The 16815-nt window shown below is 35.6% G+C and overlaps 1 protein-coding gene across 1 annotated transcript; it reads left to right on the forward strand.

Annotated features, from left to right (window-relative positions):
* Positions 1 to 5120: 5120 nt before the first annotated feature.
* On the forward strand, positions 5121 to 16140 carry Klp54D (Kinesin-like protein at 54D). Its single transcript, XM_081976081.1, has 12 exons — positions 5121 to 5642; positions 8481 to 8576; positions 9072 to 9259; positions 9312 to 9421; positions 9474 to 9614; positions 9806 to 9996; positions 12519 to 12706; positions 14489 to 14607; positions 14665 to 14769; positions 15503 to 15623; positions 15719 to 15935; positions 15986 to 16140. Exons 1-12 carry the CDS (start codon positions 5428 to 5430, stop codon positions 16008 to 16010), a joined length of 1716 nt encoding a protein of 571 aa, XP_081832207.1. The 5' UTR covers positions 5121 to 5427; the 3' UTR covers positions 16011 to 16140.
* The last annotated feature ends 675 nt before the right edge of the window (positions 16141 to 16815 follow it).

The raw sequence follows: 16815 nt of genomic DNA on the forward strand, positions 1-16815 counted from the left end.
AATGTTTTATCCTGAAAAACTATTATTAATAGTATATTACGTAACTAGTGCTATAAGAAGCATTTTACGCACGATATGGAAAAAGTTACGCACGGAGCCGCGTAGCGGCGAGTGTGTAATTCCCTGAGTACGTAAAATGCGTTAGAGCACGTTTGACGTACTATACTTTACCTACGACCAAATGAAAAGTCCTGTTTTCGCAATTCATACAATTCAGAGTAACTTTTCATAAAAAAAGTATATTTTCAACGTATTGACATCATATTTGTACTAATCATAGGTATTAGGAAAGAAAAAAATAATAGAGTAATAAAAAAAATTCACACATCATGTTATTTAAATAATTAATTATTAATGTTGTTCTTAAAATAATTATTTATGGTGACATTACAGTTAATAAGAAGAAAGGGAAAACTTTTAGTAATATTACTTGATGTGTTTGCTATCGCAGATAATATTCTAAACGAAGTGGTAGTTACTTAAAACTGTATGAACAATGCCATTACGCGATGATCTCCATCTAATATACTCTGATAAAGGAAGAAATGTAAACAAAATCAATTTTTCCCAGCAACATCAATTTTTTTACAACTTTGCGTAAAGAGGTTTAATACGTAACGGAAAACTATGCGTAAATAGCTATTTACACTGAGGTCGTAGGTAAAAATTGTTTAAATGGTTTTTTTAAATGTTTTATTCTGAAAAACTTAATATATTTTTTCACAACACTACCCCAGGTTTGCTGTCTCCTTGTTTAAAATGACAGCCAGCTGATAGGCTGTTTAGTTAGCCCCTGATGATGAGTAGCTGCTGCACTCGAAACATGTTGGCCGTTTTTTGAAGGTTAAAGACCAATATATACATTTTGTTTTGTGGAGAAGATTGTGTGATACTCAGTTACCCCTATCTACTACAACTCCACTGAGTGACTATGGACTACTACTTCACTCTTACTTTATACGGTTCTTCCGCGACCTCTGCAACAGCTTGCAGCTCAGGTGGTGAAAAGTGAAACGTTTCAGCTCAAAATATTGAAAACACAATAGCACACTAATGACGTTGTCAAGATTGTAAACAAATCACGTCGTTTATCATGGTTGAAGTCATAACTACTCGTACACCTATACTACTTCATTGTTAGAGACTATAAGCAATCAATATTTCAACTAAACGATTTATTAAAAGTTTGATAAGATTCTGATAAATGGTTGAAAATAAAATAGTATAAAAACCACGGTGGAACGTTTAATTTCTGTCTCCAGATAAAGGTCACCTCGACTTCGTCTCGGCGAACTACATAATATCTCGACAGAAATCACTTTCCACCTGAGTATGTGTGACTACTATTTTCCAACATCCATATTTACTAAGATATTCAACATTGACTTTAATGTTTTTGAGTTTTTGGAAGTGCTGCCAGTAACTAAAAAAAATCAAGGTCAGTTTTTGTTCCAAATAACCTACATAATTCAATCAAGTTTACCTTTGTACTAGAGTCTTCAAATACTTTACCCTTCCTTGACATCCTTCTGTCTCGTCATAACAACCACATCACATTTTCGATTTTTCATAAACCTACTAGTACCGACCTAGTTTACTTCCCACCACCCCTTCAACCAAAAAGTCGCTTCTTTAAACTCTTTCTTCCATCGTCTTTTTAATATTCATTCCAATGTCTAAATCTGATTTTAACACTGAGCTCTCATGGATTAAAACTGTTGCTTTTTGTAATGAGAATCCTGTTTCCACTGTTAATAAAATCTATTTCACCCATTAGAACAAATTTCTTAACAAGGATCTTCTTCTAAATAACCATCCCCAAGTTACTAATTATTTTTATATCCCCTTCCTTGGTCACATTTCTTTTCAGTTAAAGAACATTTTTAAATCTAATGACATCAACATTTCTTTAAAATTTCAGCATACAACTCGCCGATTCCTTTGTAACTCTAAAGACCCTCCTACCAAACTCCACAGATCTGGAGTTTACTAACTAACCTGTTGTACCCCGGGGTGTGGTGCTTTCTACATTGGACAGACAGACGCTAGTTTCATTAAATCCACCTTCGCTAGACATCTCTATTTTACCAAACATTTGTTTAATACTGACCTTGGCTTTAGGGTATTACGTTTTTGCCAAAAGGGCAATCTCTTGAACCTCCTGGAGGTCCTTGAGATCAACAAAGCTTCTAACAATGGTACACCTGTCTGTCTAAATTACCAATTGAATCACGCCTCGACTTCCTTCTTCCTCGATCTTTTAACTCTATCTTCCCTAAACATCCCCCCTTCTATTTTCTTCCATTGCCTCTTAATACCCACATTACTTGACTTGCGTTTTGCCCCTTAAAATGGATCCCCCCCGTAATTATGTTCCTTTAATGAGTCTTCCCATGCAGCATTTGGAAAACTTGCATATATCATACATCCTCAAAGAACCGAAGATACCAAATTAATCTGAAACGGAAAATGTACGATGCCTGCGTATTACCAGTTAAATTACAACAACTACGGATTTGTCAACGTGCGATTGACCGTGAGATGCTGGGAATTAGCGAAATAGACAAAAAAATGAGGATATCAGGGCAAGAACCAAAGTGAGTGATGTCATAGAACAAACTGCAATAAACACGTGGCGTTAGGCGGGGCACGTTGCGTGAACATGTAAAATGGTCCAAAATCATTATGCAATGGAGACCACGGAGAACAAAAAGAAGCAGAAGCATGCTAAGATATAGCGAGACAACTGGGAAAGTACTGGATGATCCCAGCACAAAACAGGTCCACATAGAAGGAAATGGAAGAGGCCTGTTTCCAGGAGTGGATTAATACAGACTAATGATGATGATGATGACAGATCCACGCCCTTGAGCAAACTAATTAAAAAATTGAAATTTCATTAACGTGAGGTTTCATAGCAAAAGAAACCTCGCAGAACAAAAATGTCGAGATCATGTAGCAGAATCGAAAAATGAGACCAGTTATTAGGGCTGGCGAACAAAAATCCGTTGTTGTTACTGATTTCATGAAAATGTGGCAACGCTTGAATTGCAAAAACATTTTAGATGTGTTTCCCTTGTTGTCTTTTCAGTTATTTTGTTTGCCACAAGCCTTTACAATGGATAATTTTCAGTAACACGTATTCTTAGTTGCTCTCCCGTTACAATAAATACTTATACAGGGTAATTCAAATTTGACCCTCACCATTGGGATTTCGGAAACTATAAGAGATACGAGAAAGTTTAATGTCGTTCTGAAAATATCCATTTTCAGAGTAATTCCGAACATATCCGAAAAAAACTGAAAATTAGTTTTTTGTTTATATTTATTTTTTTTTCCCACTTTCTCCCAGCTATCATCATCATCAACTTTCTTTTTTCTTATGGGCGCCATATTGGATTTTTACACGACCAAATAGTGCGTTTTATTCTGATTTCATTGATGTATGATAACTTATGATTTGCTTCATAAATGACAAAATAATTCAATAAAAACTTGGTATATGGTATAATTGTATGGTATAAAAATAACATTTTGTGCGGTGGATTCATTTCTGGATACATTTTTAACTATGTTTAACTTGCTATAATAATCGTACAGACCGAATTATCTGATAAAGTACTGTCAAGTAATGACATTTCATAAAACGTTTCATTAACTCAAAGCCAACGACTTCAATTATTTTGTCATTTATGAAGCAAATCATAAGTTATCATACATCATTGAAATCAGAATAAAATGTACTATTTGGTCAGCTAAAAATCCAATATGTCGCCTATGAGAAAAACGAAAGTTGATGATGACTGTCAATAAATCCATCATCGAATAGCTGGGAAAAAGTGGCAATGAAAATATGCTTTTAGTTTTGGGATATCTTTTCAAATAAGGTTAGGAATAAATAAAAACCAAAAATCTAATTTTCAGTTTTTTATATACTACTTGGAAAATCGACATTTTTGAAACGGCATTTGGAAGAGCTTTACATTGCGCAACTTTGCCCCAATTTAAGCTTTCTCGTATGTCTTATAGTTTCCGAAATCCCAATGGTGAGTGTCGAATTTGAATTATTAATCAATTTATTGCATATCTCTTTTGGTCAAATAGGTCGCCGTCGTCACCTTGTACATTACATTTAAATCAAAAATATTTCTGATGCATACATGACACGTCGACTTGGAAATTGAATTTCCGTGAAACACTTAATACTGTAGTTAACATTAAAAACTGTAAAAAATTTAAAAAATATTAAATACAGAGTGAGTCAAATTGGTGATGCATGTATGGAGATTTTGTTTATCTTTATATACAGAGTCGGATAAATGGGGAAATTTTTAGATAAATTTATGACAAACTTTTAGCCGGTTTCCAAATTGTATTATCTAATTTTAAAATGCGTCAAAAGTGTCTGAATTTTGAAAGTTTTTTTAGTAATTTCGTTTAATCCTGGAGTAGATAGTTATGGATCGTAATAAATTATTATTAATTTTAGAAATTAAGCAACTTTCTAGGCCTATTTAAAAAAAAAACATAAAAGTTAATTTTCTCACGTTATGGACTTGTCAATGGTATCAATCAATACATCATTTAAAAGGAAATTTGAAGCTTTTTCCGATGATGCAAAAAATAATATATAAGTTATTTACATAACTCGAAAACAAATGACGGTACATCTTTTCTGAAAACCTCATCAAATTCTTTGTAAAAAAGTGCCTTAGCACTGTCTTCATTTCAAAACTGCAATTGAGATGGTTTAGAAACTAAGCAATCTTTAAAATCCAGTGTTGCACATTTTCTCATTGCACATCAAACGATAATCCAATTTCCAACCGGGTATAAGTTTGACATAAAATTCTCTTTTCGCATTTAACCGATCCTGTATCAATAAAGATAAACAAAATCTCCATACATGCATCACCAATTTGACTCACCCTGTATACGTACACCCTTTTACATATTTCAATTAACCTCTAAAAAAATTAAATAACTTTCGTAACCAGGTGTTACCATTCCCATCTGATGGCCCAATCAATTCCAGTAACCTTAGTTTTGTAAGCAAACTGCTAAATCGATATATAAGGAAATTGCTTTTTAATATTAATAAATTATTAATTATTCACTTGATCTTGATTTATTGGCTCTTGAAAAATATTTGTTATTTATTCAATGTCGGTATGATAAATGATGATTTCAACCCTATTAAGCATTTCACTTTTTGAAAGGGTGTTGAGAACCTTATGTATACAACCCTATAACCCCTGACGACGGTATGACGTCAGACTACGAAAAACTCGCTGTAAACAAGTTAGTGGATAGTTTCCCGGCAAAACTCGCGACAAATAGATCAGTTACGATTGAGGCTCCTTTTATTGAAAACTAGTAATTTGAAGTTCTAATGTTCGCAAATTACAATAGTGTAAGTTGTTTGAAATGGCTGGAAAAGGTACACCAGCTGTCAGAGCAAAATATTCACCTGGTTCTAACGAAAATGTTGAACCGGGCACCCATACTAAGAAATTATTGTCAGAAGCTGAGCTCAAAGAAAGTACCAACAAGAATAACACCAGTGTTCCGTCTACTGCTTCCAGTGACAGTTCTGATCAAAGAAGTGGATATTTCAGCAAAAGCAGTATAAGGAGCAGTGAGTAAGTATCCAACTGTATTTTTATACATTTTAGTATTAACTACTGATTTTTATCAATACTGATTACATCAGTTATCAATTTACCAAATTAAAGTTATTGCATTGCATTAGTAGTAGTTAGAGTTATTATTAGTTCAGCATTTATTTAATATTTATTAGCTGCATGTCCGTCCCTAAGGAATGGAAAATGGCTCTCATCTCCTCCATTCACAAAAAAGGAAATAAACTGAACTGCAATAACTATCGGGGCATCTCGGTTACAAGCACATTGAGCAGACTATATGGTAGAATTCTACGTGATCTCATTGAAGAGGATTATAAAGGAAAAGAAGAGGAAGAACAATGCGGTTTCAGAGCAGGAAGATCATGTACAGACAACGTGTTTACTCTAAAACAAGTTATAGAGAAGAGAAGTGCTAGAAACTTGGAAACGCACCTATCATTTGTTGACCTACAAAAAGCCTACGATACAGTCCCAGTATCAAAACTATGGAGGGTCTTAGAGCAATCCAACATTAATCACACCTACGTAACAGCCCTTAAAGAACTATATAGGGAATCAAAATCAAGAATTAGGGTAGGCAAATGTGTCACTGAAGAGCTTATGGTGAATAAAGGATTGCGTCAAGGATGCTATGTCTCTCCCACTCTTTTTAAAATATACATAGCGATGGCACTAAAAAACTGGAAAAGAAAGGTCCAGGGAATGGGAATAGAAATTGATGATGGTTGCTTGTTTACCCTACAGTTCGCAGACGACCAAGTCATAGTAGCCAATGATAAAGGGGATGTGCAGTACATGATGCGAAAGCTAATAGAGGAATACAGAGAATGGGGCTTAACAGTCAACATAGCCAAGACAAAGTATCTATGTGTGGGAACTCAGGACGGAAATTTGGAACTGGACAATGGCCAAGAAATCCTTCAGTGTCAGGAATATGAATATCTGGGCATTACATTCGACAACACAGGAACAGATGTAAAAGAAATCGGAAAGCGAATAGTCAAAGCCAAAAAAGTAATCGGAGCTCTGAATGGAATCCTATGGAGCAAAGAAATAACCAAGAAGCGGAAATTTAATATCTATGAGGCAATGGTAAAAAACACCCTCCTATATGGATCAGAAACCTGGAGAATTTCAGATAGACACAAGAAAAGAGTTGAGGCAGTTGAAATGGATGCAATTAGGAGATCGATGCGCATTTCACGAAGAGAAAGAATAAGAAACGACATCATAAAACAACGGATGGGAATAAAAGACGCAATAACACAGGATATCGAAAACAAGCAACTTACGTGGTACGGACACGTGGAAAGAATGTCAAATACCCGATGGCCTAAAAGAGTACTTCATTGGCAACCAACAGGCAGAAGAAAACGAGGAAGACCAAAACAGGAGTGGTAGAAAACCATGCATAAATGCATGAGTGAGAGAAATCTAACACCTGAAGATTGTGAAGACCGAAGAGGCTGGAAATTAGTTGTCGGACAACGTCGAAAGACGTTCTAAACCGGCCTATATACAGTGCGTTTTTTTTAACGCGCAACATAGGATTTTACGTGTTAAATTTTTAAGCCCATGTTAGACCATGTTATTTTGGAACTACAAGTATAAAACTTGACGGGTGGCTGTTTCGTACCCTGAAGCTTAAGTAAGTTTAACAATTCGGCCTAAAAAGTGTTAAAAAGCTTGCAAAAAATCATCTTTTTTCGAAAAGGTTTTATCGTTTCATACTCCCTGTATGCATTGTTGTTCTTTGTTGTTTTTGATACTGGCACGGCAGGTAGCAGGTAAAATTTGGCGTAGAAAGTAAAACAGGGTGATCATTAACTTTATATCAAGAAAGTTAAGAACAAAAGAAGTATTTTTATAAGTGAATTGTTCAAAGTGACCTCGGTTTGAAGCCAAACAGTATTCCAAACAATCATAAAATGCCCTTTTGACGTTCAAAAGATGTCGGGTCGTGATGCAGTCAAAATATGTCACTTTACCTGTTACCTGCCCTGCCAGTATAAAAACAACAAGGAACAACAATGCATACAGGGAGTATGGAACGATAAAATCTTTTCGAAAAAAAATGATTTTTTTCCAGTTTTTAATCACTTTTTAGACAAAATTGCTAGACTTACTTAAGCTTCAGGGTACTAAAGACACACCCGTCAAGTTATAGACTTGCAGTTCCAAAATAAAATGGTCTAACATGGACTTAAAAATTTAACACGTAAAATCCTATGTTGCGCGTTAAAAAAAACGCACTGTATATATGTACTTAATATTTTATACATATTATTTCCCACAGTTATCAAATTTTTCATATCACACTCAATCCCCAATTGTAAATGTTAATAGAGCTTTTGTTACGTGATGAGATCAGTGATATGACGTTATTCTTATAATCAGCAGTTTTAAGGGAAAACTCGTGCTAAATCCGGTGACAAGATTCTTTATTATTAATTAAAAGTAAATCAGTAGCGCCCATTTTAATGCAGCTAATATTCAATTAATAGTTTCGTTTTATTACTATTACAGATCATTACGACCTCTAACGACCTAAGGGACGGTTTAGGGCAAATTTTTTAAATAAAAGTCGTCCGACCTTGGTCAAACTTTTTAACTTTTTAATTTTTAACTTATTACCTTCCAAAGCTGTTTCAACCCTATTTTAAAAAAAAATTAACTAACACACAGTGCTACATTAGAGGTGTAATCTTAGACTAAGTGTTAATGTGTTGGGTGTTGCTGAACCTTTCGCCGCGGGATTAAAAGAACCACTTTAGTCCCTAGGTCTATAATATACTATTTCTGCATTTTGAATAATTTTTGACAATTTAATTTTAGGGTTGGCAGTGTTGAGCGACTTAACGAAACTAACAGTTTTCGAAAAATTACGACAAGGTACAATCAAAATGAAGACAACATCAACGTTGTAGTTAGGTAAGTAACTTTGAGAAATCGAACTAAATATTGTTTATACATCCCCATAAAGAGGAAAAGTTCTTACAAATGAGATATTTTCTTTAAATAATGAAGGTAATACTACGAGAGCTTTCAAATTAGCAATAATTTTTATGATAGCATGTTTTCTATAATTTTAAGAGTTCTTTAGAATGAGGGAAATTTTGTAAGGAAAACATGCTAGAATGAAAAATTATTTGGTTAATTGAAAAGCTCGAACGTTATTTAGTGAGATTATTTCTCAAAATGTCACCAAGATGTCTCATTTTTATTAGGTTGAAATATATTTGGCCATAAATATTAAATAGTGGCGTTATTATGATTCCCATGAACATGGGAAATTTAAGTCGGATATTTAGCGTCTAAATTTGAAAAAGTTGGGACACACTGAAAAGAGTTCATATAATTGTTTTAACAATTTTCTTCAGGTTCAATAATAGAAAATATCATTGAGGCGAAATTCTGTTAATTTAGAGTAAGACCATTGAGTAAAAGAGAATTGGATAGAGGAGACGAATCAATTGTGGAGTTTCCCGGAGATGGTCGGATTATGGTTCACGCACCACCCAACGGGCCAAATGATAGTCAAAAGCCCAAAGTATTTTCCTACAATGTGGTATTTGAGCCTGCAGCCACTCAGGAGGATGTGCTGCAATTTTCAGGTAAAAATTGCTTACCGCTGATAGTACAACAATTTCAAGAGAGGTTCACTAGGAATGAAGAAATTAATTTCAATGGCCGTCGAGGGTTTCCGATGCACTTGCTTTTGTTATGGCCAAACCGGTAGTGGAAAAACTCATACTCTGACTGGACCTCCCGGCTTGGTATAATATTCTGCTGTTTATTTTTATAAAATATAATTTTGAATGATTACAGATTGGAACAAACACAGTCCATTACAGCGAAGACCATGGTCTAATATTTCGATCTTTCATGTACCTGTTCCAGCAAATTCAAGAACAACCCAGTACTCATTTTATTCTCAAAGCCAGCTATTTGGAAATTTATAACGAAAAGGTGACTTCTTTTAACAAGCCCAAATCTGGAAACACTTTTTTGGTGTGGACGAGATCAAACAGAACAAACAACTAAAAAACTGCTTTATTTTTTAACACGACAAGCAATATGTTACATTACAACGTATTATAAAAAATATCTAACGTAATGATACCAAAACTAAATTAACAACTTAGTTGTGCGCTTTCTAGGTTATAGACCTGCTCAATGCAGGATCGATTAGAAAACCTTTGGCGGTGAGATGGAGTAAAAAAGCATGTGGATTTTTTGTGGAAAATTTATTTATGGTTGACTGCGAAGAACTCGATGATCTGATTGCTGTTCTGGAAGAAGGACTGAGAAACAGATCAATAGGAAGACATAACATGAACGAGTATTCAAGGTATGTTTCTGTTCTAATTATACAGGTACAGTTGGCGTTAGATAAAATCGTAACCTGATTATTGACGATAACCTAAAAGTTCTTCCTATATGAAAAAATTGGACTTGTATCTGTATCTGTAACTTGGGAGAGTGGTGGCACCACAGCACTTAGGTCACAGTAGGCCCATAGTGCTCCTCTGCAAGAGAGGAGGTCATCCTCAGTTCGTTATCCAGCCTAGCGATACAACGTAGGCGACGGGCGGTCGCCTCTGATCTATTCGAGGGATGGGAAAGATTGGCCCAACTTAGTCCTACGTATGGGCAAGAGTGTAGAGCAGTCCCAGAGAATATGCTTCATCGTCTCGTCTTCTTGATTACAGGCCCTGCATAAGGGGGTGTTACTTAGCTTCATCCTGAATAGGTGTTTGTTTAATTTACAGTGACCTGTCGGGATACCCGTTATAAGCCGTAGCCTTTTCCTGGTCATTGACAAATTTCTTCTTGTCGCAATTTTATCCGGACATCTTAGAAGTACCTTGGATAAATTGCAGCCAATGGTATCGTCCTAGCGCTGTTTAAAAAGCGCTACGGAGCATTCTTTGATAATATTTTTGGCTACCATCATGGTCAAACCCACGAAGGGCTCTGGCCCAGAAGGCTGAAGCCTGGCAGCCTTCCTGGCCAACGAATCGGCAACCCTATTACCTTTGTTGTGATTATGCCCTTTAATCCAACTGACTTTGCTGAAAGCAAATAGTGGCACTGCAGAGTCCACTCTAGCCTCTAATAGTGGAAGCGAGTTTGTCCCTTTTTCCAGATGCGAGACCAACTTCTACACTGGGTTCAAACACGCCCTGCCACCAGATGAAGGACTATGTCCGTTGACCTCCCAGGGATATAAGCATGTTGATTAGGGTGAAGGGGATGGTTTGATAATACTTAATCCCTAATGTATCTTTCACATAGCCTGTCCATTGTTTTTAGAGAGAAGGATGAGAGGCTTATGGGTTGGTATGCTTTAGGTGTGGTATAGTCCATAATCCCTGGTTTTGGTAGGAACACCACTCTGACCTCCCTCCAAGCCTTTGGGATGTCTCTTCTAGCTCTAGAGACAGGGATGACCTGAACATCCCCACCAGGTGCGGCGTGAATAGTTCCAAGCCCCACTGTAGTAGGGTCAGGTCCTATAGATACCGTCAGGTCCTGGTGATTTAAAGGGGGAGAAGCTAGTGAGTGCCTAGTCTATCTTTTCCTCGTGTATTATTTGATTTGCTAATTGCCAATCGATCTCAGAGGAGATATGTCTATTCTGAGTCCGGTCCTCCACAATAGTGGTAGTGTAGTCAGGGAAGTGGGTGGCAAGTAGTAACTCTGTGCTTTCCTGGATGTTGGCAGTAAAGATGCCATCCTCCTTACACAGTTGAGCTTTCTGAAGTCTTGTTGCTTCGGTATTTTCTATTTCGTCGGAGTAGGTACTCCAGGCTGCTCTTTGTTTTTTTCTTAGGACTTTTTTATGTTGATTGAGGTGGCACTTGTATTGGTTCCAATCCAAATGTGTGTAAATTGGACTTACCTGTAAAATTAACCTTGTCATACTTGTTGGTTTAGGGTTAATGTTGATTTTTCTTACTAAAATAAGAAATAATGGCAAAAATGATAAATAATTTAGTAACTATTATTTAATCAATAATTAATAGCCGCTCCATCAGAAGCTAATAAGGATTGCAGTAGGTAGATTTGTCATAGAATTAATTCGGTAGGATACTTGTATATATGAAGGTTATTTCATTCTAGGTGGTTTTTTATTTTTGCCACAGTGGTTCAGCATTATTTGGTGTAAAATTATTATTTGCACAAATTTTTTTTCAAAATTGTTCCCGAAACCTTTTTTATTGGATTTAAATCAGGGCGTCTTGAGCACAGCAAGTTAAACTCCTATTTTTTATTTTAGAAGTATGAACTGGGTAATTATCCTGTTGAAATAAGTAATTATTTTCTCCAATGATAGCATCAGCAGAAGAAATTAATTCATTTTCCAGGATGGTAATGTATTATAATACTGAAACACCTTTTCATCAAAAAATTAACCCAGAAATCGTCACCTTAACGATAAAAATTGAATTGCATGTCCCATTTTCTGATTGTTGTCATTTTCGGTCAAAAACGGAGTTTTGTCTTATTTGTCTTTGATCAGTTCTTGATAAAGCTGGAAAATTGATTATGTTTACAGTAGATATGGCGGTCTCAAATGGGTTGTCTCGTAAAAACTGCAAAACTTTTTGGTCTTATTCTTCTGTAGTTTTTCTATTTCCTAAACAAGTACAACAAACTATGGACTGCAATTTTTACCGATTCTATACCTGTGATATATTATTACAATGTCCGCCCTTCTTAACGGCTTAGTATTCTAGATTTTTCAAAGGCAATTAGTCTGTGACATATTGAAAGTTACCGACACATGTAATCAAAAACTGCTATCTGCTGCTTATCTGACAACAACTGTACGTATCTTTTAACACTGAAATTTGTTTGCTTTTTCAGTCGTAGTCATTCCATTTTGACCGTGCACATAACATCAGAACAAGAGGCCGAAAATGGAGTGTTTATATCCCGAACAGGAAAGATAAACTTTGTTGATTTGGCGGGAAGCGAAATGACGAAGAAAACTCAAAGTGAAGGCAAAATGCTTGAAGAAGCTAATAACATCAACAAAAGTTTAATGGTATTGGGTAAGTACGTACCTAAAGTTTAGCCACATAACTCAGTGCACGTCGTTAGTTCAAATAAAGTTTGGCAAATTGATTCCAAATCCCCACTTCAAACCAAATATTTTAGTTTTTACCGTAGTCTTAAGGTTAGAATATGACAGAAATATATTTAAGTACTTCGACTACCAAATTCAGGTAATGCAGACAAACTTCACAACTTTCTAACATAAAAGGGATGAAAAATGTCCTGCAAAGAGAGGTTATGTCCATTGAGAGTATATCAAAGTTTAACAAATTTAACTGTAGGTTCATTTTAAGACCAACGGTTTCGGAGATTACTCTGTTCTTGGAGCATCGTCGTATGTTCGGCCGGATCGCTGCTAAATAGGACAATATCATTTGCGAAGTGGAGATAATTAAGATACTTCCTGTCGATTTTGATGCTTTTCTGATCCCATTCCAAGCCCTCTTCCAAGAGTCCGGGATTCTCTTTTCTTCTATACATTTATTTAGCATGCTTTCGTCAGAGTCTTTGCTTTTCTTCAGGTGTTTTAGCGCTGTCTCTAGTTCTTCTCCATCAATGGGTTCTAGTTCTTCTGGTTCTATATTTAGGACTGGCTGATGAATTTGACTTTGACATGAGTGTGCCACCGATGGGATGTAGAGTCGTTTATAGAAATTCTCAGTAATTTCTACGATCTCTCCTCTTTCATTCACGATGATTCCTTAGTCTTTTTTTATATTCTGGATAATCATTATACCTTTAGATCTCTCGGAACAGAGAACTCTCATGTTTGCGTTGTTCTGTATGGCTTTCTCGATCATCTTCTTAAGATAAGCCCTCTGATCTGTTCTGTTGGCCTTTTTCACGATCATATTCAGGTCCCCATACCTTGATAAGTACTGTCAGACTGTTGAAGAACGGAGGTTTTGATGAGTTGTTCTGTTTCTAAACTGAAATTCGGATAGATTAAAGTAACAGTCCATTTTCACCCAGTGCAGTTCTACAAATTGTTAATAATGTTGTTGTACAAGTTGGTAATAACACGCATTGTGTGTTACTGCCAACCCCTTGTGAAATTCAGATATTTATTACTTTGGAGAGAACAGACTTTCCGCACTGCGTTTCTAATGCTAGGGGTAATCTTCTAGAGGATATATTAGTTCCATGTTTCGCATATCCTCAATGAGGTGTAGCTTCTTTCAATCTGCCTATTGAATTCTTCTTCCTTATCACGCAGTTTGCCTGGGGTTGGCCGTATCTTTCTTACCACTAAGGCTTTTTTCTGGTTTCGATTATTGACGTGGATCCTGGTCGATGCCTGTGTCAAAGCGGTTTCTCCTCGGGTGCTTTTTGTAGAAGGTATTCATGCAGTAAAGCCTCTTCTTGTTGAGGAAGTCGATTATGGTTTGCCCCCTTTTGGTTTCTAGCTCCCAACCCAAATTTACCAAAGAACGAAAAATCCGCCGGTATCTTGGCACCAACCGTCGAACTGAAATTACCGATTATCTGGTCTGGACGATTTTGGTATTTTCTGCGCTCTTTGCAGTTGTTACGGACATTTTTTTCATACATCAAATATTTTGGTTATCAAGAAGGTATTTACTCAAAGTAGTTTTAATTAATAATCATAGAAATTAACTAATTTCTTTAAAACCCGTATATACTAAGACGGTCAAGGTGTCTCTAATAGCGGGGTGAGGGAGTAAATAATAGGGTTGTTTCGTATCTACATAAAAGTGCTCTATGTGATTCGATTATGGATAAAAATATTTATTTACTCAAATTTATTAAATATTCAGGTTACTGTATTGCATCTCTGAGCGACTGTAAAAAGAAAAATCAACATGTTCCTTATAGGGACTCGAAACTAACAAAACTACTCGCAGATTCATTAGCAGGAAATGGAGTCACGCTGATGGTAAATTCAAGTTAGATACTCTTGTTTAGGCAATTATATATTTTTTGTTTGTTTTAGATTGCATGTATTTCACCGGCAAAATCCAACGTTTCTGAAACTTTAAACACTCTGCGATATGCGGCTCGAGCTAAACGAATTGTCACTAAACCAGTGGTTCTAATGGTATACATTTACGTATTTTAATTTATTTTTGTGTTCATAATTCATTTCATAAGAAACTTAACGTAACGGCTGTAAACTGCGAAAAAATTTAAGAAGTGATTACCTAGTTGGCCAAAATCAGGAAAGGTGTATAAAAGTGGAATTTTCCTATTTAGTAACTGCCCCCATAAAAAAAAGCTTCAAAAAACTAACGAAAAGTAAATTGTTTTAACACTTATGCGCCGAATAAACAATTCCGCCATTTCCCTCTAAAAATACGGACGTCCACATGCAGACCGAAAAACTTAATACTATTTAAGAAAAGAGATGTATGTGAGTAACATAAAGTTTAATTTTAAATTTTAAGTTTTTTGTGTGTTCTAAAATTTTATTTTGTAATTTTTTTTGTATTAAGTGAGAAGTGCTTTAGGGCGGTATTTTTTTACCAGGCAGTAGCTAGGAGGGGAATACTAAAATGAAAAATGTTTATGCCAAACACTCCGCCTAATTTTGGCCCAGAAATCTCTCCCTTATTTTTTGCAGTTATTTACACTCTGTATGCTAAAAATGTATACTACCTCTATTATATACAAACTAACCTTTTAAAGCAAATGTATACGAAATTAGCACACCCTCAACCTTTCAATTACTTAGTTTATAGTGTTTAGCTAGTTATTATCTCTCTTATTTGTAAACGTTTTAAAAGAATGTCTTATTATAATGACTGCTGTTTTTAATTCTTCTGCAAATTTAGGATCCTCGGGAAGCACTCATTCTCAGTTTAAAACGCGAAGTCCAGACTCTTGAGAGCGAAAACAACCATCTGAGAACTGCCTTGCATTTATCTTCATCTACAACTTCTGATGACGGTTCAGGTAAATGCTTGCCTATTATTATTACTACTATAATCCTAAACTAAAACGTAGTTTTAAAGCTAAAAACCGTTCTTACGAAAAATATTTACTTTCAGAAAAAATCAAAACTTTGTCAAAGGTCGATCTTGATAAACTGGATAATATGGAAATGAATGAACTGATGGATTTGGTGCGACTTTATGTGCGAGAAAATGGAGAACTTCAGAATAAAAACGACGAGTTATTTAGTTCCAAAGAGTTGTTGCAAAGAGACCATGAGTTGGTTTGTAGAGAAAACGAAAGGCTGTCCCGGAAATTAGAAGAACTTGCTTCGTAAGTACTATTAAGTCTGTTGGGCAATACTAAGTATAGAGTTTTTGCAGAAAATCTAAGAAGCCACCCAGGTAAATTTTTGGAACTACAACATTACAAGAGGTTGAATATTATAGTGTGATAATTTGTTGGTAGATTTTGAATAAATAATTGTATTTGCTGTTTTAACTTTTGTTTATTTTTGGAATATAGTAGATCCACATGATATTTTATACGAATTTATCACCTGACAATTATTTAGATATCAGTAAACCGAATGATGCCCGGTTTCTGAACAAATAGATGTCTTTTACATAAGATTATCGATTATTTGTCCAATTTGGGTTTCTGAACAAACCTTTCGCTTTCATAAGTTATGAGAATGATATCACAGCCAAAACGACTAGATATCTGATCCAGAAATAGGGACGTATTGACGGGTAACCTAAACGGACATGACAGACGGTTACGGACCTTCACTTAACTTTTAAAGTTCTAGTAGGAAGTTCTGCGGAAGTATGAATTTAAATTCATACAACCTTTTCAGAATAACAAAAGCAGTCTTCGTTGATTTTTTGGATGGCCACGTTTGCTTGTTGAGGCAAAAAGTGAGCAGCTGAGTATCATCAGCATATAGATGAACAGTACCATGTGAAACATGTTCCGGCAAATCCGCGATATAAATATTGAATAATAAAGGTCCAAGAATACTGCCCTGTGGTACACCCTTGTTATAAGTGGTCAAATCAGATCTTGCCCCATCCAACTCTACTAACTGCATTCTATCCCTCAAGTAGCTCACCAACCAACCGCACACTGCGCCTCCAAAACCATAAAATCTCAGTTTTGCTATCAGAAGGTCATGCTGTCATGCATCACCTGTTTTTTTGGATGAAACTTG

The sequence above is a fragment of the Ips typographus genome, linkage group LG3, assembly GCF_016097725.1.
Source record: "Ips typographus isolate SLU linkage group LG3, UJ_Ityp_2.0, whole genome shotgun sequence".
Taxonomy (NCBI): Eukaryota; Metazoa; Arthropoda; class Insecta; order Coleoptera; family Curculionidae; genus Ips; species Ips typographus.

Coding starts and splice junctions, on each gene's coding strand:
- Klp54D (XM_081976081.1), top strand. CDS start 5,428: ATGGCTGGAAAAGGTACACCAGCTGTCAGAGCAAAATATTCACCTGGT. Junction 12,707..14,488: donor CAAAAGTTTAATGGTATTGG/GTAAGTACGTAC, acceptor TTAAATATTCAG/GTTACTGTATTGCATCTCTG. Junction 14,770..15,502: donor CTAAACCAGTGGTTCTAATG/GTATACATTTAC, acceptor CTGCAAATTTAG/GATCCTCGGGAAGCACTCAT.